The sequence below is a fragment of the Lepisosteus platostomus genome, chromosome 15 (assembly GCF_059453375.1).
Source record: "Lepisosteus platostomus isolate fLepPlt1 chromosome 15, fLepPlt1.hap1, whole genome shotgun sequence".
In the NCBI taxonomy this organism is placed as follows: Eukaryota; Metazoa; Chordata; class Actinopteri; order Semionotiformes; family Lepisosteidae; genus Lepisosteus; species Lepisosteus platostomus.
In genome coordinates, this window is record NC_142625.1 from 22,518,245 (window position 1) to 22,539,684 (window position 21,440).

The window sequence follows — 21,440 nt, forward strand, 5'->3', positions numbered from 1 at the left end:
AGCTCCTTAAAGTCACACGTGACCGCGCGTGCACCCAATGTGGTGGTGTGATTCAATCCAGAGAAATATGGATGATGTGCAATAATGCTGTTGAGGTGTTACTGATCTGTGGTGTTGTCCTGCAAAACCATTAACTCCTGGACATTTTTCCCCACATAAATGCATTTTATACTCCTTCCTTTCTCCTTCCAGAACATTAGTAGTAGTGTACCTTTCAAAACTAGACATCTCCATGCCCCGTTCAGCCATCTTGAATCAATTCTCCAAGGGAAAGTACACCACCCACAACTATCTGTCCCCTCGACACTATTGTTTTGACTCTTAACACACAACATGTGGCGATAAAGGAATGCTATCAATGGGCCACATGGAGATGGTGATTAGGTGCTGGAGTCAGGATAAGGTTGTATAACAATAAAAAGGGGCTTCTCTCAGAAGCTATCAAACATTGCATTGGACTGCTGTAGACTCAGTCCGGCCAAGACACTGCACAACTGTTTTGTTTATTTGATTCAATACCTTTTCATAATTCTGGTCTTTTCTGAGACTACCTCATGTTTGGAAACTATGCTTCTGTTCAAAGCAACCTCACCAAACTAAATCCCTGATGTCACTTTATCAGGCCACATTTACATCAAGCAACAATATTTCATTGTTCCATTTCAAGTCAATAATGGTGTGATCTCTGAAACTGCTATATCCTTACCATACAAAAGAAGGATCTCTATTAATAGTTATGTCTCTTTTGTGAGCAGTATATTTCACATTTAATCTTGATGCACTTTGAAACCCATGTATCGCTATCAAGATGCATAACAGTCATGACAGGGTCTCGTAATAGTCACCTCCCCTGCCACAGCAGGAAACAAAAAACAATCATCAACAAACTACAATCTTCAAAATTAGATTGTAGCAAATCAATATTGTGAAAATCAAGGTGAATTATGAGCGATTGTTTTATTTATCCAGTTACACTTCACATTTCAATAAAAAGCTAACATTTCAAATGAACAAATGATCTAAATATTCAACTCCCTGCCACCCCAGACCACCCCTAAAAAGCAAAAGCTTTGATTTTGTCAAAAATCATCCAGGTGGATGCTGCACATTGGTGGTGGTGGAGGGGAGTCCCCATTACCTGTAAAGCGCTTTGAGTGGAGTGTCCAAAAAAAGCGCTATATAAGTGTAAGCAATTATTATTATTATTAATTTGTTGTAAAAACAGTAGAGCAATGAAAAAAAAAGACATGGAACAAAACTGATACCAAACTGTAATAAAAGTCTGTCTCTGTATACAGTGCTTTCCAATAAATAACATATCATATGACATATTTTATATCTGTATATTTCCTGGCAAAAAAATCAGTGATCCATAAATCATAAACCATATTTATTTCCTTCATAGTAATCCTCAGGAAACTGATATAATTTACGATCACTAGTGGTAGGTCTGGAGGTACCTGTTTAAAGACAAGCAGGTTTGTAGATTACTTGAGAAACGGTGACACCACATTCATTTAAGGTTAGTCTTTTACACAGAAATCCAATAGAGGTACTGTACCACAATTACACGCTATAGTTTTCCTTGATGTAGTCATGAATGTACAACGGCATTCCGAGCCAGCAGTAAACCACAGGACTGGAGTATGCAAGAGTGAGGAACTGAACTGTGGTAACATATCAGTGAACAAAAACCGCATAACAGCCAGGCAGAACTGATTTCATGAAGGAGAAATCCTGAGACGTAAAAAAGTTATTTTCTTTTTAATGTGCAATTCCAACATAAAGGAGGTCTGAACAAAGATGGCCCCAAACTTCTCATACACATGATGTTTTGGATATGACAGTTGAAATCAAGCTGCTGTGATTTTGTTTTCCCCAGAGTGCCAGCAACGACTGGAAACTTTGCTTATATTCCAGGCAAAGAGAGTGTGACTAGTGATCCCTCAGCAAGCTCTTGAAACTCACAATAAAAATCAAATCTAGATTTTATTAAGACATACCCCTCAGGGAAAAATACATATTGCAATTAAATATAAAGCTGATCAAAGATGATGAAAATGTTAATCTGATAATTGCAACTGTCGTCTGTGAAATAAGTTCTGGCGTTCTTAACTTATCTCCTGCTTTCACCAAATATCATGAAGATTTACAAAAAATACGCTTTAGTTCAAACATGAAAAACTAAAAATGTTTGCCATTCACAATGTTTATATATTAACAGTATTTTGCGGCAGATTGAGACCATCAGAACACTATTAGTATCTGTCAACTGACCATGTCAGAGACATTCTAACACCTGTTGTGTTTCTTAGAATTTTGGGCCGTACATCCAGTTTAGCACCAGACTTAATGCCTTTAAATCCACAGGCACACTTTGTGTGAACCCAAACATGGAAGGATTTTGCAGCATCTATTAACATGTCAAAAGCCCACTCTTTTGTAGTATGTTCACAGTAAATTAAAAGAGCAAGACTGGATTTAAGTACATTTACTTCCTATTTTTTGTGAAACAAAAGGACAAAGTTCCACTAACAACGGATTATTCAATTGCAAGGCGTGAGCACTTTGACTGCTTCTATGTTAAAAAAAAAACCTGTTGGTTTTCACTAGAAAACATAAAATTAGCTTGACAAGAACACGCTTTTTATTTAGCACGATCTCGTCTCGTGTTTTTCAATGGCCAGAACGCTGCTAATATGTTTTATTTAGACACACCAAAAAGGAAAGAACATGATAGTGTTGTAGACACTTCTTGGAAATACTAAGCGTGCAACACACTCGAACTTTCGCTCATGTTACCGCTGAGCCACCACGAAAACGAGAAGGAAAATAAAATTAACTTACGAGACAAAGAGTGTCCACCTTTGGGCAAGTAGTCAAAAAGCAATGGGTTGTCCTCTCCAAGCATTTCCGCTCGCAGTGACAAAAGACTGTTTTTGCTCATGAGCGCCGCCCGTAGGTTGGCCACAGAGGCTGCCTGGCTTGATGCGTCTTCTTTCTCAGAGCCCAGAGACTGCGAGAGGTAGCTGGAGTCTCCCAACAAGCTCTCTTCCTGCTTCACAAAGAAATCCAAGCGGTCCCCTCGGCTGTCTGAGCTGCTGGGCTCCGCCACATCTGGACCTGTGAAAAACAGCACCCCACCCAAAAAAAAAAAAATCCCATTATGTCAAGTTCTTAAAAGAAGGAGGGATAATCTCTAATATCACTTAACTGGGTAAACCGGGCGTGTCAAACGCATTTGTTGCGGTGGACCAGATTTGGTTTACTTAAAGCCGGCCATACATACTGCAAGCGAGAGCCGCAATTGGACAAAGGCAGAGAACCATAGGAAGTGTGAGACTCATACAGTAATATCACCAAGGTTGTCTGCTTCATGTGTGGGCTATTCAGGCTCAGACAGGGTGGCAATTGAATGCTGGACAATGGCTATCACTGCAACTGCCGCACAGGCAAAACAAATGGGCCTAGCTGGCTGGATTCGGCCTGCAGGCTGTGTGTTAGACACCCCTAGTGTAAACCTTCAAGAGCACAAGTCAACAAACAAGATGCCGGAAACCAAAAACAAACAGACCTGACTTTTCACGTTTAAAGAGTGACAACGACTTAAAGAACAGGACACACTCACCAGGGCTGCAAGATACTGAATGCAAAACTGATACTCATCATGACATTTGAGCATTAACGGTTTGATTTTTATCTTGGAATACATTATGTGATGCTGAACGCCAAAGTTGTATGGTTAAAAAGTGCACCACTTGTACATCTTTGCCTTCTTGAAAACAAAACTAACACCAACATACACTGAGTAATGCAGCATGTATAGGTTATAATTGCAACCTACAGGTAGCAAACATCACACATGCCTGACCCCATTAACATGTCAGAATTCATAAATGTAACAATGCCACAGTTTTAACAAACTGTTTGATGCAAATTTGACAGACCCAGGCTCTTATCTGTATGGAGACAATAATGCCTGCAGTACATGTATTATAGATCCCACATAACAAAGCCATTTGAATGCAGCTCAGACTTGGCTGACAGAAAGGAGAGAAGACTGTTCAAAAACACCTGTCACAAGACAACAGCTCCAGTACTTTTGCAGCAAGACGAGTCTTTCAAACTAACTGATAGAGTAGCATGCTCGAGCTGAACTGCAGTCAGTGAACTAGCAGTTTACAGATGCTTTTCAGAAAATCGGTGTGGTGAAATTTCTTCGAAAATAAAGAATCCCAATCCCCCCCCCCTCCAAAAAAAAAGATGTTCAGTATTTATTCCCTTGAGACAATAAAACAATCTTGACTGACAGGTACTATTGCGAGTGGTGCAATATGAATATAAATTGTCGGAAACGAAGATGGTCACATCTTAAGACTCTGCCTGGGCTATAGGAAAGCAACCTGACTGCTGTCTGAAAGAGTGCAAGGGTGGAACTGTCAAGAGAAGTGAGTCACTCCTGGGCTGAGAACCTGACGACCCAGAAACCAGAATTAGAGATCTGCTCTATGTATCACATCTCCTTCTAGTGACAAGACATTTCTCGAAACAAGTATGAACTCTGTTAACTGCTATAGGCTTCTGTTGCCAATAGGCTATTACAAAAAAAGGGTCATCTTACTGTAATTCAGGAGATCTTATAAACTGCCATAAAGAAACTTAAAAATGAATCAATTTTAAAAAAATAAACGTTTCTAAAAGAGTAAACACCAGTGACATTCAGAAACCCATGTTTTCATATGTATTAAACTTAATATTTTAAGTACAAGCGCTGTTAGTTGTACTGTAGATGAGTATGCAAGGCTTCAGCTAAGAATCAGGCAGGTGAAATAACACTGACATCAGTGCTGAAGGGGCAGTATGCTGGACAACTTTTATTTTATTTTTTATTTTACTACTAGTTAAATAAAAATGTAGAAGTAATAATACAGTAACCCTCAACTAATTCCACTATTAAATATTTCTATTAAACAATTAAGAAGATTAAATTCTCTAAGAAACTAGCAGATTAAATGGAATCAGGATGCGATTTATTCTCCAGTTTTTATCTGAAAGGAGTCATTGCTTCAGTGCAAGTGACAAAGTGGCCTAGTTATGGAATCATAATAGTGCACAAGAAACATTTTGGGAGATAATGAGACTAAAGTGGTTCTGTGTAAGACAAGATCTTTGATCAGGTTTGAAATATATGCACACGTTGACCACTTCACACATACTAACAGTTATTCCATCCTACACATCCATGAGGGAGTATAGTGGGCAAGATGAGGGAGAAAAATGATTAATGGGTTTAAGAAGGTCACTTGCATATAACAGGTACAGCTCAAAATGAGAGCAAGAGTACAAAATACTACAGACAGAGCAATTTGGAAATATTCAGAATAATATCATGTGTTTCAGCTAAAATGTGTTAAGGAAATGCAAAATTAAAAAAACTCCAAATTAAAAAAAAAGGTAAAAACAAGTAGGCAACAAGATGGTACAATTCATTGTGGACCTGTATCGCTGCTTTTATTGTTGTTCAACAAGCACAGTTCAATGTTGACGTTTTCAAGAGCAAAAGTGCCTGGTGATCAGCTGCTATTGTTGGCTATTCTATGCATTGACTCACAACTGAGGATATGACAAGCTCATATACTATCATAAAAGACAGTTCAAACCAGTGATTATTTCTGATCTCAAATATAAACAAGAGGTACAATTCAAAAAACACATTTTCTGTGCTGAAGAAATAATTAGTGACCTCTGTTCTTTCTTTGTTTTCATGTACTCTGGACAAGCAATTGATCACTTGGCGTTTAGGTCAAGGTGACAGGCTTGTGCTCACAATGTAGATTTCCCTGAATATGTAGTTTATGTCATTCAGAGTTCTTTGATTTTCTGTAGGGATGACTGTGCTGCTTGACTCAACTGTGTAGCTTCAGCTATTTAAAAGCACTAGAAATTAAAGTGCTCAACAAAGGTGTGGAGAACAGACATAATGGATATTAGCACAGAAGAGCTAGGCTTTTGTAACCCACAAGATGAAGAGTGATGCAAATGGAAAATGGTTAACGTATGCCAAAGGAATCTGGCAACTCCTGTGCGCAGATAAATAAATTCAGCAAGTTTTATAATAACGATAAAAAAAAGAAAACATTCTTTCATGACTTGCAGCCTACACTGGTAAAGGTTAATTGAAGCTTAGGTAAAGGCACTGTATCATCCATCTTTTATACTACAATGAAAGGTTAGCAGTGCTTGACTTTAGTGCAGCAGGACAAAATGCAACAAAAAAATTATGAACTGAAACGTCCGCAAGCTGGGAGATCACACTGAGAGAAAAGGAGTGGTAAGATATTGAAGTCGAAAGTGGATGACACAGACAAACGAAGTTAATTAAGGTGGGGGAGTTGGGCTTGTGCTGGAGGCACAGGGTAGAGGAATTAATTAAAGCCACAATACTCACTGCTTTGCCATGGTCGCAATACTAATCAATAAAATAGATTATTTTTCCAACAAAGGAAAAAGTGAACTGAAGAGCAATCAGAAGTCAAGACTCTTCCCAATATAATTATGGGTGGTAATAAGATTGTGATCCAGAGTTTTTTTTCCCCCAATTTAACCCTCACCACACATACCACAGCACCATCAGGTGTGACCCATTTTGAGCAAATAGCATGATATTGTCTTGCTGAAACTCAGATTCATGACTGATGCTAACTCTATAATTAAATGACCATGATTTATCAATTAAAAAAATATTTACCCTGGCGATTATACTCCACTATAGTCCCTTTCTTTTTTTTTCTTGGCAAAACAGGTCCAAATAATTTTGATTTGTTCTTCAGAAGAGATTCTCAGTTTAATTTGGTTGCCATGGCAGCCAGCAACCCTTGGCTCCAACATTTATGCTAAATAAAACACCCTTTTAAAAGTAGACACAAATAGATTGGATACAGTGTGCTGTAGCTGGGAATGGATTTATTTTTCAAACATGAAGATGCTGTAAAAAAATAAAATGAGAAAGCCCTGCGAAGGTCACCTCACAGGGACACCTTTGACCTCTGTGACCTTCTGTTCCACAGCTGCAGATGACCCCTCCCTGGCTGAAACTCAACACCTTCTTTGTTTCACAGTGAATTTTGGGGCTCTCCTACATTATCACTCCATGTACCTCTTAGACTGCAAATGTTAAAATGCACTCCATTTTATAACTTTAAAATATATACTCCAGGAAAGACCCAACAACGTAAAACAAAAACCATATAAATTATATTGTAATACAATGTGTTCTTAACCCAAATAAGGTTGCATTATAAGAATTGGATATATCCTAATGCTATTAAGGAAGGTTTACAGTCCTTTGCATGACAAAAAAAAAAGAGAAAAATATCATATGCTGTACACAATTACAGAAATGTTCTCAAATTAATACTGATAAGGTAAACTTACCTTAACCAAAGCACAAACATTTAAGCTTGTATTCATGGGTAATATTAATTTCTCGACATTAATTATTTATCAAGTGTAGAGTACACTCATCACGGAACATTAGATATTGAAAAAAACATCTTAACCTTTGATTTCAATTCACAGGATTCTTCAAGCCCTGTTTAATGTTTTTTATACAGTTAAAGTTACTGTAAATGACTCCACTGAAATATTAAGGACCATTCAAGACACAACCCTGAAGTATGGGGAAGGAGAGTATACTGCATAGTAAATAGTCTCCTCCAGAGAGTGCATACTGCTCTTCTGTATATCTGAATTGCTAGAGAACAATTCAGTTTTATCTTACTTTATGGATATGGTGTCAAATATTACACAAACAAGTTACTACTGCTGGACATCATGAGGAAGAACTTTGATGACTTGGGCACAACATGACTATTTCAATGCTCAACAAAATCCTAGCATCCAACTGCAAAGCCTGGATAGATACAGCACAGCACTGGTTTTATTGCACTCATAGTCACCTACTGTAGGTGCAGCACAAGCCAGCGATGTCTTTCACTGTTTTTTATATCACAAACCTCTCTTATTACCTCTAGGCAGTGCACCTCTCACGCTCAAACTTCATTCAAATTAGCTTTATCAAAAAAGCCGCCTTAGCCAACCACACAGTCAACGGCTCTTTAAGTGCAGCAAATGTAGCAGGATGTTTGCTTTCCTGGGAAATTTGAATTTATTACCAGAACTTTAAAAAAGAGACATTTTCTAAGTATGAAGAGATAAAATGACCTACAGTTAAGTGCTTGTTAGAGAAAACATCCAATAGTGTCCTACATCTACTTCTAATCTGATGACACTGCTTTTTTTAAGGATTTGATAGTTACACTGCATGCATGAAGTATTTAAGACACTGAAATCGCATTCCTAGAATCATGGGATAGGCGGTTTATCATAATTTAAAACCTGTAAGGAATGACTCAGAGAGTGAGGTCTGCAGAAGGAACCTGCCAGGTGATCACTCTTGAACAATTTCTACGTTAACCATCAATCTTGCCAATTCCATTTCCTGCATCTCCCAGGGTAAGAACAAAGCTGTTTCTGTCCCCCCCAAAAACTGGGACTCGTACTTTCAACGCTATTGGCACTGTGAGGCTTGGCTGACACTTGCTTGCCATATTCAAAGACATTGCCCTCACCAAAGATGCAAGTTAGCCTAAAATACTATCTAAATATTGGATTTGCTCCGTTTCACACTTCATCTCCCTTTCTAGTAGTGTTGCACATACATACGTATATTAAAAGAAAACAATGACGGTTGACCTGAAACCAGTATGTATTTCAGTGCGTGGGGAAGGAGCCTGAAGTTGCTTCCTCAGCAGGCTAAGTTCGAAAGGGTAAAAAGTAATTTCTAAGGAAAGGGGGAGTAAAACATTAAAAAAGCTCAAGAATTCAGAGGCAATTTAAAAGCAGTGTGGGAGAAGGGAATGATAAAAATGCAGGGTAAAAAAAAAAAAGAGGGAGGATGGAAAGTAAAGGAGAGGTTCGTTTTTTTTTTCTGTTGTTTTTAGGGACTAACCAGGCCGTGAGCTCCACAGAGGGAGGGCAGGCGGGAATAAATCAAACAGGCCCCTCAAGGCTGGAAGGAGGAGGGGGGGGATTGCAGGGCTCAAGGTAATCTGGGGAGTTAATGCAGCTTAGCAGCGCAGGGCTGTTAGCTGTGGGAGAGGGAGAGAGGGGGAGGAGAGCTTCGAGTTTTAGTGGAGTGCCTGGGGAAAATGGAATGCAGGGTGGGGATGGGAAGCAAACACGCAGAGCTTTGTGCTAAAAGCAGGCTCAGGGAGGGTGGAACCGCTCTTAAATCCAGGGTGTAGACAAGAAATCAGGGTTTAAAGAGCAGGCAGCGTGGTCTGCTTTTAGAAATTGTATACCAAAAAAAAAAAGGCAACCCCTTTTTGGGCTTCGCATCCCTTTTCAAAAGTATGTTAGAAAACCCTCCTAAACTTCTTGTTCTAAAGGGCTTCCGTGTTCCATTTTTCTGAATTTCAACGGCTTCCCCAACACAATGCACTTCCTTTACTGTGCACTGGTCACAGAGAGCCCTGGCCAAGAGGCTGATGCTACTGCGGAGGTAAAATCCATTTTCTTCTATCAGCAGCTCAGCTTTGAAGGCTATGGCAAAAGACAAAAATGTAAGTGTAGAAGTTACATCAGCACAGTCTGTACCAACTCAGCTAGATCTTTATCACCTCTACATCCAAAACCTGAATATGTATAGTATCTTGCCAAAGCTTTAATATCCTACCAAAAGTCACAGTTTGATGAATCACCAATATACACATTCATTCAAATACATTTTTCAAAATTGTCGGGCACAGATTGAAACCCTAGATGCGATGGAGCTTTAATGTCGGCAAAACTTGCAAAGAAAATATACAAACTGAAAATTTTTGACAGCATAAGTAGTTAGTCCACTAAGTCAGTAACTGGTAAAAGCACTTTTGGCAGCAGTTACTGCTGAGAACCGTTTTGAATAGGTATCTACCGGCTTTGCACAGTGGATAGTTCCAGCCAGTACTTCCCAGCAATATCACTCCAGTACCAACAACATTGTTGGGGATCCCCAGCAGACTGCCATCTTCATGACTTGCCATCAGCTTTCTATGGCATGTAAGTCAGGGTCACTCAAGGTCATTCTTTTCTTGTTACTCTTGACCATCCCCGTATGGCCTCTGCCTTGTGCTTCAGGTTACAGTCCTGATGAAATGTGAATTTTCAGCCCTGTTTTATATTCTTGGCTGGCTCAAGAAGGTTGTCTTATTCAACTGCTCTTCTTTTCCCTTCAGTTCTGATAAGCCTCCCATCCGTCTTGATGAGAGGCATCCCCAGAAATTGATGCTGCCTCCATCTGTCCTCCACCATGGTGGACAGTTGGGATGGTGTTGACTAGGTGAATCCTGAGTTGGACTTGCACATGATGCAGCTCTGCATTTATACCAAAACATTAATATTTTGACCACAAACCTTTCTGCCAGTATCCATTACATGGTTTCACAGTGGCATCTCTAACCAGTTTCTTGGGTAGCATTTTAGTGGTTAGTGATAATCTGCAAATGTGATATTTTCTTGTAGCCTTCACCCAATCTGTCCTTCTTATACCACTTTGTCAAGTCAAGGACTTATTTCAAAAGGTCTTCGGGCCTCATGATTGGTCTGTTGTATCACTATGTGAGCGGATACATACATTTACTGTTAAGTCAAGTGAAATGAGTTTGGCTACACGCAGAACCCATTACAACAATTATAAAATACCGCTCCACACAAATCCTTTGCTCCTGAAACATTTTTTGCTGTAAAGGGGTTTGAACACTTACGCACATAAGAATCTTCTGACTTTCTCCAAAAATCCAACTTATTTACATTAGCACTTCTGTAGCATTAGCAGTTTGGATAAAATTGCACCGAATCTACATATAAGGCCCTATCTGTAAGTGGCAAATGCATGCTCAAACAAAATGTGGAAGCTTAACAATGGGTGAATGTTTTTTGCAAAGCAACATATTCTTTTTACCCCAGAGAGCGAAACAGAAGTCTTGACTGCTTTTGCCAACTAATAGAAGTAGCAGTGTAATTAATCCATTCTGTTAAATTATGTGTAAACATCTTTCCAGCCATAAAATGGTACAGGATTACAGCCCTATCCAGCAATGAAAACGCAGACACAAAACATTTAACCGGAGTCAAAGTCAAAACCCTTTAACATTACAACTCCAAAATCACACTATAGATGCAGCAACCTAGGATGACCATTGCAGAAAAAAAGCAAAAGACACTGTTTATGTACTCCCCCCATAATCCTGCTAACAAAAATAAAGCAATTGCAAAATTTGTGAGTATAAACAATCCCAATTCAAAACATTCAAAAAAAGAAAGAGTAATATGGGTAATATTGCTGCCACATGAGTGACTTTTCATTGCCAGAGGAGGTCATCCTTGGTGTTGAAATTAATTTTATATGATCAAATCACAAGGACCTCCGCAAATTAAAGATGGGGCCCTCGAGCCACTGGACAGTCCATGTCATAGGCTTAGCCATAGTCGGTTATTTAATGTTACAAAAATGTCACTTTTAGTTCCAGCTGAAGAGAATTTGCTAGCTCCGAATGACACGTGGGTAGGAGCACAGCATGTTTGCCTCTTTGTTATTAAGTCCAATTAGAAAATTAGCTGTTAGAAACCCTCCCCCTGTCACCATGACCGCCAGTGTGAATCCCTATGGCCATCTATTTTCCCCAGTCTCTACTTTAAACCACAGAATTTGGGGTCTCGCGCAGAAAACTTTGTGATCAGTACATAACATAAAGAAAAAGTATAATTTGGTAGCAAAGGAGACAGGCTGGGCAGCTTCCTCCTTCGGTCATCACAGTGTGGAATAAACATTTTAAACCTCTAAAGAACGAATTCTGGGGGTGGTGCTGCAGTCCAGACAGGAATCTATACCACCCCCCTCCCACCCTCCACAGACGCTGGCTCCACTTATCACTGTTAAGACCAAGGCTGGAAACACTCCACTATCATTTTTCTCTAAAAGGAATACGTCTTTAGACGGGCACTGTGAAATCTGCCAGGGCCAGGCTTTCAGGAAGGCTGGAAGTGGTGTACGACTCAGGGAGCAATTTCAGGGGGGGAAAAAACCCAACTAGCTCTGCCATCAAATCTGGGCTGCACAGCATGACCTGCCTCGAGGACAATTAACAGTCCACCTTGATGTGACATCAATGAGATGGTCTCCACGTCACACATCCTGGGTCCCTTAATCAGTGCTGCCAGGCAGAAGTCCCCTACATTTAAGAATAAGGTACTTCCCTCTGCTTGTCCAATTCAGCCAAGCTTTGTCCTTTGCCTACACACTGCCTTCAAATGTGCTCAATTATTCCTAAGCGCGTGGTGGTTTTTCAACCACGTGGGCTGGCAATAACTGGGGACGAGCCTGACACTACAAAAAAGCCGTCCATTTGTGAAGTGAGTGGGATTCTCAACACAGACCTCTCAAGGGAAGAGACTTGAGAATTTCCTGTATTTTGCTGAGAAAGCAGGGCAGACTTCAAATTCAATTTTCTTCTCTGTCAAAAAAAAATATTTCTGGAAATTTAAAGTAATTAATCTAAGTATATACCACTTAAGAAACAGGAAGATTACTCATACAAGTGAATGGAAAAAAAAACAGTTCCAAGGTAGGAAAATGAAACAAATTTAAGTGACTACAGATTGGATCGTAGATGACAGTTATTTTAATGAAACAGAAATGAAAGCAGACCTCTGATCACCTATTTCTAATAGATCAGCAAAAGTTTTATTCAGTTTTATGAGCCACTAACTTTGCAATGAACTGATCTTAAAAGTAGTTTAGGATGTGAAATCACGGAAGTTAGTGCCTAGTGAATACGGGTCAATATTACATAAAAAGAAAACCTTTGGGTCAGGACATTTTTTGTTCATGTAATACTTCACTTCCGAGCTCTTTTCTGAAGTTCCGTCACTATTACTGAGCACTAAATTCACAAGAAGGGAATAACAAGACAAATGTCAAGATGCGAAAAGATGTGTTTCTGCTTTCTATGCAAAAAAGTATTGACATAAAGAAAACACAAAAGTGTGCGATTCAGTGAATTGAATGCAGACAGAAGAATACAAGCAAGCCTTAACCTCCTGCTCTTAGGACATCCTTGATCTTTGCTAACAGTAAACTAATCCAACGTTTTCTCCAGCATTTCCTTCTTCCTTTGGCAAAGTTTGTTGTTTCTTTAACAGGATCTTTTTTGGGGGAGAGGTGGGGGGTAGAAAGGAGCAAGGGTGGGTGAACTTGTCAGAGGAAGAGAGATTTGCCCTACAGCCGGAATCCTCCCACAGAGCACAATTTTCTGACTAGGCAAACGCGACACACCCAAGGGCTACAGGCCTTCACATCCTGTCAGCACAGCCGTTTATCTAAATACACTGTCTCTCTTCCTTGTGGCTCCTATTTAAACTGGTTGGACTGGCATAGAAAAGCTATCTTATTTATATCATGCTGCAGTCAATATTCTTACTGCAAAGTGAGGGACATTCTGCTATACTTGGTAGGCAAAGTCTACCATCGGGGGACCTACTGTACGGGAAGTGAAATCCTGCCACATGACTTACAAGTCTACTTTTTATTTAGCATGCAGATAACAGGCTTCTGATAAATTTCAAAATAATCCTGCGTAAGTGGCAGCGATCTGCACCTATGCTTCTATTCCTCTGCTAATTGATAAAAGACCAAGCTGTGTAAAAAAACAACTTAATCCCACAAAAAGTTCAGCAAAGAAAGTTCAGAATGCACTTTATCATGAACCTGACTGAAAACGATCAAGTAAGAAACTTAAGTAGAGCTTTTTCCTCATTTTTCTTGGTAAATTTAAAGAGGATTATATCCAATTGTAGACAACGTCAGAACAATACTGGATGACTTCTGGATTGGTTAATAGGTAGGAAAATATCTATTTTTTATTTTAATAGGTAAAATGAATGAAGTCCTGATATTTTAATATTGAGTAATATACATGTTTGTCTTCAGAGCAAACACCATGAAATTGTATAAAAGACCAGTTACAACTGACTAATTTTAATGCATGGGAGCTTTTCAGTATTTAATTTAACAAGTGGCTCTTGTATCATGTGAGTCTTCATTTAACATGAGTAAATGTTCAGCTCAGTTCTGTGCCAACAGGACATCCTGTCTCGCAGCTTTCTGGGTCTAATCTTAAAATAACAAATCAATAATCACCAGAGTGGTTCATGCTGGTATAACCACTGGCTGATTCTAATCTGCAAACATATCTGTAGTTCCCCACTTAATTAAGCTCTGTGCTCATTTTGTAACATGGTCTTTGACGTTTTGGAAAATGACATCAGCAGCTCAAATGAGGGGCCTTCCTGCCAGCAATTTTTAAAAGCAAGCATCCGATGACAAAAGCGATGTTAGGTGTTGGGAAATTTAATTTTTAAATATACTGTATATGGAAAAAGATTGCAAACAGTACTATTGATTAGTAGAATAAAGCTTTGTGGCAATTTTCGTTAAACAGTGTTTAGGTGCCACAGAAGACTTATTCTGCAAAAAAATAAAGACGACTTTTTTTTTTTGCCATTGTCATTTAAATGTCAAATTTTAGAAAAGCCTGGGAGAGGCTGCCATTATCATACACTGGAGAGCTACTGGGCAAGGAAGAAGGGCCCTGCAGAAATGGAAAGGCAGCACAATCCTACATGATGTCTTCAGAGAGAACAAAAATCCATTCAGCCCCTTCATGAAAAAAAGAGAGGGGCTGCTGGGGTCACAAGGTTAAATGCGCTCAGTCCAAAAATAATCCCTTGTTTCTCTCCCAGTGAAGTGTGCAGGGCTACTAACAGGGAACAAATGATGGGCCAAAGACGGCCACAGCTGGAATGCTAAATGGATGGGAGGGTGACATGGGCCGTGGAAAGGGGTTAAAAATTAATTCCCCGTTTTTAAATATTAAATCTATTTCAGTTTTAATGGAGTGGGAGTATAACAAGGAAATATTAAAGTGGATTATTAAACCGGAAAGAGGTGAAAGGGGTGCTGGGGTTGAAATGTGTTCTTGGTTTTTTAAATATTAAACCTATTTTAAGTTTAATGAAGTGCAAATACTTCAGGGAGATTTTTAACTAGAATATTAAAAGGAAGGGGTTGAAGGGGGCTTATATTCATTATTTCAAGTATTCACCTTTAGACAGCAGAGATTTTATTCAGGGAAAGAGAAGGTTCAGCAGGAAGGTGCTGCAGTTTTAAAAACTACTCTGCCTGACACCCCAGGTTAACCCAGATATCATTTTCGGACAGTCTGATGTAAGTAGTGCCTTGTCAAAAGTCACTAAAAAGAGGTACTTCATCTTGAAGTTATCTTTCCAGCTGTAACACCATTGTCACCATTGTAGAACTGTTTAAGTGAAGACTACACCAAGCAGGCTGAACACACTGTGTGACTCACTGTTCTAGGATTATAATTCACATTTAGGATGTATGAGGTGTCAGGTTCAAATCCCACATGGGCCTACAAAGAACCTGAACTTCAGGCTTTCTTTAAGAAGCAGCTGAATGGGATACTAGGATCAATTAGCTACAAACTACCAAATGGACTAGATGGGTTGAATGGTCTACTCTCATTTGTAATCTTTCTTATGTTCTTACTAATGAAAATATGCAAAACAGCATAATTGCCAAGTACAAGTGGCTGAATAATGAGGCAGCTACACTTTAAACCAAAAGTGGCTGCGATAACAGAACCCTGAATGATGTTCATTGCTCGTTTAAATGCAGAACTGATAAAGAAACCCAATAAGGCAGATGGTCATATACATCACAGGGCCAAGTTGAAGAGAATGTGAATTCTGAAATGAATGCATTTCAAGAATACATTTAGGGTAAGCAATTACTTCCCATTACTACATGTAGTCCAAGAGTAATAAGAGTAACAGAACCACTAGCAGAAACAGGAATTCACCAGTAGCAACATAAGAAACATGGGAATTTTGGAGAAACGCAAGCAACTTTATTGCTAGCTTGAAAACAAAGGACAAGTGATTCTAGGCACTAAGGAGATGGAAAAACCCGGCATGAAAATAATGATTTTCTCAGATAAATAAAGACTGGTATTTTGTGAAACTCTTATCTTGAAAAAAAAAGACGTTGAAACACAGTGGTGCTTGGTTGAAAAATAAAATCCCCCTTGTAACCAGAGAGAATGTTCGGTGGGTTTCCCCCGACACTAGTTAAATGAGGGAGAGCATCCTGGGCAGCTGATGTGCGCAACAGGCTTGCGTTCAGACTGCAGAAAAAAATGGGTAGAACAAAATTTTGTAAAACAAAGCCGACAACATATGTTTAATACCGTTGTTCTTTAAAACCTCGTCCACACATTTAAACAGTGAATGAAAAAGAGGGAAACACTTCGACTTTGGTCATATTCTGTATGAAGAGTTTTGCCGCTTCCTTTGAGGTTTTTGTGATCTGACGATCAGTTTCCCCTCCCAAAAATAAAGACAAACCGTAGCAGCCAATTTAGCTACAGCACTATCTCAATCAAGAAAATGAACCCAGTTTACCAGGTTTTAGTGCGATGCGCTTCACACAAACTAGCAGATGTGACCTACTGAAATCCTTGAAATAATAAGAGGTTACTTTGTCAAAAGAATGGGTTATCTGTCAAACAATTTTCTTTAAAAAAAAATCCAGATAGGACACAAACCACAATGTCAGGCCTTCACTATCACATTGACATTTGCAGTACATAAAGCTGTATGTTTTAAAAAGGAATAATAGGGAAATCATGAGAAAACAGATGAATAATCCTAGTGTGACCTTAACACAGAAACTGGAAATAGGAAGAGAAGAACTGACTTGTAATTCTTAAAGAAAGGTTCTCCTGTTGTATATCTTACTGGGACTTTATTATCTTGATTGTAATTAAGAAAAAATCTGATTTACAGTATAATATACACAGGAAGACAACCACCTGAATATGCAATATAACCCTTAAACTCAATTTAAAGGCTTTCCACATCCTATGCCTTCAGATGATGAGACATTCTATAGCATTACTACATGTATATCTAGAACTTCAGGACCATACAATATCATAACATCTCATCCCATCAGACAAATACCATAAACCAATCAGCTCAATCTAATAAAACGGTCCACAGAAAGAAAATGATGCATACATTAAAATTATATTTTTGGACCATCAGCTCCTATTAATCTTCTCCATATACTGTCCATATTAAACCAGCTGGAACACAGATGGTCAGACAAAAATACTTTGCAGCATTATTCAAGCAGTATATGCCTAGTTGTTTTTAGGTCCATTACATGCAATTATGAGTTTCTTGGCTTCAGTATTTTCTTCAGTAACTGTTCATTTCTGAATTGTGAACAATTAGCTGTGCCCTGAAAATGCAGTCTGAGTATTCTAAAAATATTAGAGTATTCTAATATTATAAAATTCTATATTATAAAAAATCAATGACTTTATTAAGTGTGGAGGCATTCCTCAGAGCATACATTAAGCCTATCTAATATTTAAACTAAATATCAGCTGTGTACTAATAGACTCTCAGGAAATGCTGCTTAATGTTTGGTTTTACAATAAAACCTATAGCAAAGGACAGGTTGGATCCAACACGCTCAAAATGCACATTTTGGCTGATCACTTTGCACATGACACAGCTTTCCTTTTCATCCACTACATGCTGATTAATCATTTTAAAATGCTACACAGGTGTTGTCTCCATAATGACATTGCACTACAATTATAAAGCAAACAGAAAATAATTTAAGAAATAAGAAAAACAAAGCATGATCTGACAAACCTGGAAATTAGGCGTTTACCCTTTAATCAAATTTAGGTAAGTGGTTCCAAAGTTATTATCTTCACAAGCCTACTAATCAGATATTGTGTCAGGATATGATCCAGCATCAGTCTTTATTTGCATGAAAACAACTTCATTCTTCAAATGACTTCCATCTCAAAATATCCTGCACTAATGTTTCTATGTTTGTGGCAAAAAAATAGTTTTCCAAAAAAGCTGAAGTATTACTTATATCAATACAAATACACTTGAGAGTCAATGGGAGGTTTGCCTAATTGCAGAAATACAAACATAGTAACGAAGGAGTCAGACAAAGGTAAATTTTAAAATAAAATGCTTTTCAATCTATCCTTCCGAGGACATCCTTAACACCCAAGGGGACACATCCACCCCGGAATGAAAATGTTACTTTAATCCTTACAGTGACCTAGGTCAATTTAATTATCTCATTTTCATAAAGTACCTGTGCCAATTTCAGAACCCGTTCCCTCACCAGCTAAGAATACCCAAGGGATTTTCAGTGCTTCAAATTTTGTGATCCACCCATTGGTGCTGCAAAACTCACAAACAAGTTGTCAGACCTTTTATCAGCTTTCAAATTCCATGCTACTGCAAGCACTCCAGTACCATCACGGAAATCACTCTTGACAAGCATTGCAAAAACAACCCAACTTTTTTTTTTTTCCTCTTGAAGTCAGGTACAGCTCTGTGCTGCACTTGGTTTTATTAGTCCTATTATGGTCCTAGGGAAGTTCTTCCTCAAATCAAACTTTGAAACTTTGTCTTTGAGGCTCTACTGATTCTTTCTCTGGATGACAAATGAATTTGAGTGCTTGTAATTATAGGAGGCATCTGCCTTCAAGATCACTGTCCTCTTCCTTCAGCCTATCCATGGAGATTAAACACACCTGTCATTAACAGTTCACTCTCAGACCAAAAAATGGACATGACAATCTATATTCCAGCGACTGTGCAAGAAAAACATTTGGATTGAGTTCAATCTTTCATGCTTCTTTCTAATTGTAGTTTCATACAGCAAGCCCTGGAATATTAAAAAGTCCCCAATGGATATTTTAAACCTTTCCCAGTTTCACTGTTGCAGAAGCTTAATTAGTCGCACTTTTCAGCAAAGTGATTTTTTTTAGACATTTTATGGCTTACTCTCCACAGACAAAGTAGTTATAACTTAAGGTAGAACTCAAGAGTAACAGTCCATTACAGTCATTAAACTTCTGTTTTTCTAAAAAAAATCTTGGTGTGTTTGAACCCACTTAAAAAAACCAAGCCTCCTGCGCCAGAGTGAAAGGTGTACCAAGAGGTTTTCTGATTGAATTGGTCTTTCCTACCTGAAATGTCTTGGTTGTTGTAGTTCCAAGCGGACAGAATGGATGGCAATGGTGAGCCGGCCCTACTGTCATCCTCCACCTGTTGTGTGATGTGCCGAACAGTGTCTTTATTTTTCCGGTTCTTTCTGCGCCCTGAGGGCTGCCAGCTGTCACCATTGGCCTGCTCTCCTAAAGCGTTCTGGCCCACATTAGCGCCGTCTTTACAGAAGTTAGAGGGGGAAACCTGCTCCTCTTTGACCTGTACAGATCGGAAATCGCTGGACCACAAGGACTGGGAGGAAATGTCGTCGTGGCTGTCGCTTTTGGGCTCCTGATCCTCCTTGCCGTACGTGCTTCCCCCTTCGTGACAGCTCGCGATGGCCGAGTCGCCGGAGGAGTTCGCCGGGCTGGTTTTCCGCGCCAGCCACGGGGAGGTACTCCTGCCCGACATCATGGACGCCAAGGCCTCCGCGCTGCTGCTGCCACCAGGGGGGGCGCTCATGTCAAAGTCCGCCAGCTCGTCGGACAGCTCCGAGCGGATGCTGATGTCGAGGGCTGCCTTGATGAAATTGTGACAAGCCTGCACGATATCCGTCATCTGCAGGTAGCTCGCGGCGGACATCACCTCAATGACGTTTTTGCTCGTCAGGGCCAAGTGGGCAGAATACATGAAGTCCAAGATGGTTTTGAAGCCCTGTGCAGTCACAATGTCTAAGTGCGTGATGGTGGCCTGGTCTGAGGTCTTCTTCACCTGACAATACAGGGTCTTGAAGTATCGGCTGCTCCCTAGCAGCACGTTCTTGTGAGCCTTGAAGATCTTTCCCTCCACGATGATGCACACATCACAGAGAATTCCATGCTGCCGCTGCTCGTTCAGCTCCCGAAGAAGCTGTCGGTAGTGGGACGTGATCTCCATGTCTTCCTTCCTGTTATTCATTTGACAATCTGGTGGGTTTTCCTCCTGATGATTCTGCAACACAAACAAAATTTACTTAAACAGCCGCGTGGGACACCTCGGTAATAACGCGTAATAAGTCAATTTTTTGACAAACAAAGTCAAACAAAACTAAAATTCCTCACTGATTCTTCAAAATATGCCTCTCTAAGAAGCAAGTGTATTTTGTTTCTATTTTAAACTCTAAAACCTCCTTGCAGCACCTTTAACAGGAATGATTTGATTTATGAGGCAACTGCCCTTCACATCTTTTAAAAATCTAAAACCTTTACCGTTCAGTTTGAAGAACTTGTTAAGGAGAACAATTAGATGTAGTTGTAAGAGGAAAAAGTCATCTAACTTTTTATTTCATCCCCGAACCAGGTGGGCCCCGTTTGTGCAAGGACCATTAAGAACGGCAGAAGGATCGATCCAAATGGCTATTGGAGGAAAACTCCTACAGACGTGCAAGAAACAAAAGCCAGAAAATGTTGATACAGAAGGAGAGAGAAAAAAACGACTCTAATATTTGCATCAGTTAAAGCAACATTATCAAAAGCAGTAAGTGGATTAAGCAGTGTATTAGCAAAGATACCATCTCCGCTAAACTAAATCATCAAGACGCGAAGTGTTACTAAAGAGAAGGACTGATTTGTTTTTAAACCGCAGGACTGTCAGGTTACATTGGGGGTAATATAACGTGACAGCTCCAGATCGGAGATGTGACAGCCGCATTTGCCGTAAGGCTGGCACACTTCAGGTCATGTTTATAAAAGTTATTCTGAACCTGATGGCTTGTAAGATCAAATAAATCCAGTGCATCTCCGATGTCTACTTAGACAAACACACCTTTCTTTAAAGACAACATAGGGAAAAGAACCACTATGACATGTAATGAATTCAAAATTGTTCTGGTTAACCTCATTTGTCAGTGTTCCAGCCCTTTCAGAATATTGCAGTTTTTTTTTTCCCCCTCAGCAACACTCTATAATACTGTTACAGAACAAAATATTCCTTATCGCATTTGTGTGAGAGAACAAATGCTCAGAAAAGTGGCGCGGAAAACATCAGATTTTGCTTTTAAAAATGTCTGACAATATTATGTGAATTTAACCTTCACAAGAAGAGCTTATTTCTGACCTCCAGGAATTCTAAAGAAATTCACACAAAACAGTGTTCTGACTGCTCTGAGGAGACAATGTAGACAATTGTGCAGCTCTATCTTTTATGAAAAAAATTCAATAAAGGAATCCCCTACATTACAGAAACAGATGACCATCTGATCTTAATCTTACCCTAACCTGAGTTTCTGGGTTCTTTAGAAGTGCACAGCA

The 21,440-nt window shown here is 39.3% G+C and overlaps 1 protein-coding gene across 2 annotated transcripts in view; it reads right to left on the bottom strand.

Annotated features, from left to right (window-relative positions):
* Positions 1-21,440, bottom strand: part of zbtb46 (zinc finger and BTB domain containing 46) — a 52,960-nt gene that overhangs the window by 15,208 nt on the left and 16,312 nt on the right. For both annotated transcript variants that reach the window (XM_088608439.1, XM_088608438.1), the window contains exons 2-3: positions 19,194-20,142; positions 2,848-3,123 (exon numbers count right to left, since the gene is read on the bottom strand). In XM_088608439.1, coding sequence (XP_088464565.1) covers positions 2,848-3,123; positions 19,194-20,109 — 1,192 coding nt within the window. In that variant the 5' untranslated portion in view covers positions 20,110-20,142. The remainder of the gene's footprint in view (positions 1-2,847; positions 3,124-19,193; positions 20,143-21,440) is intronic.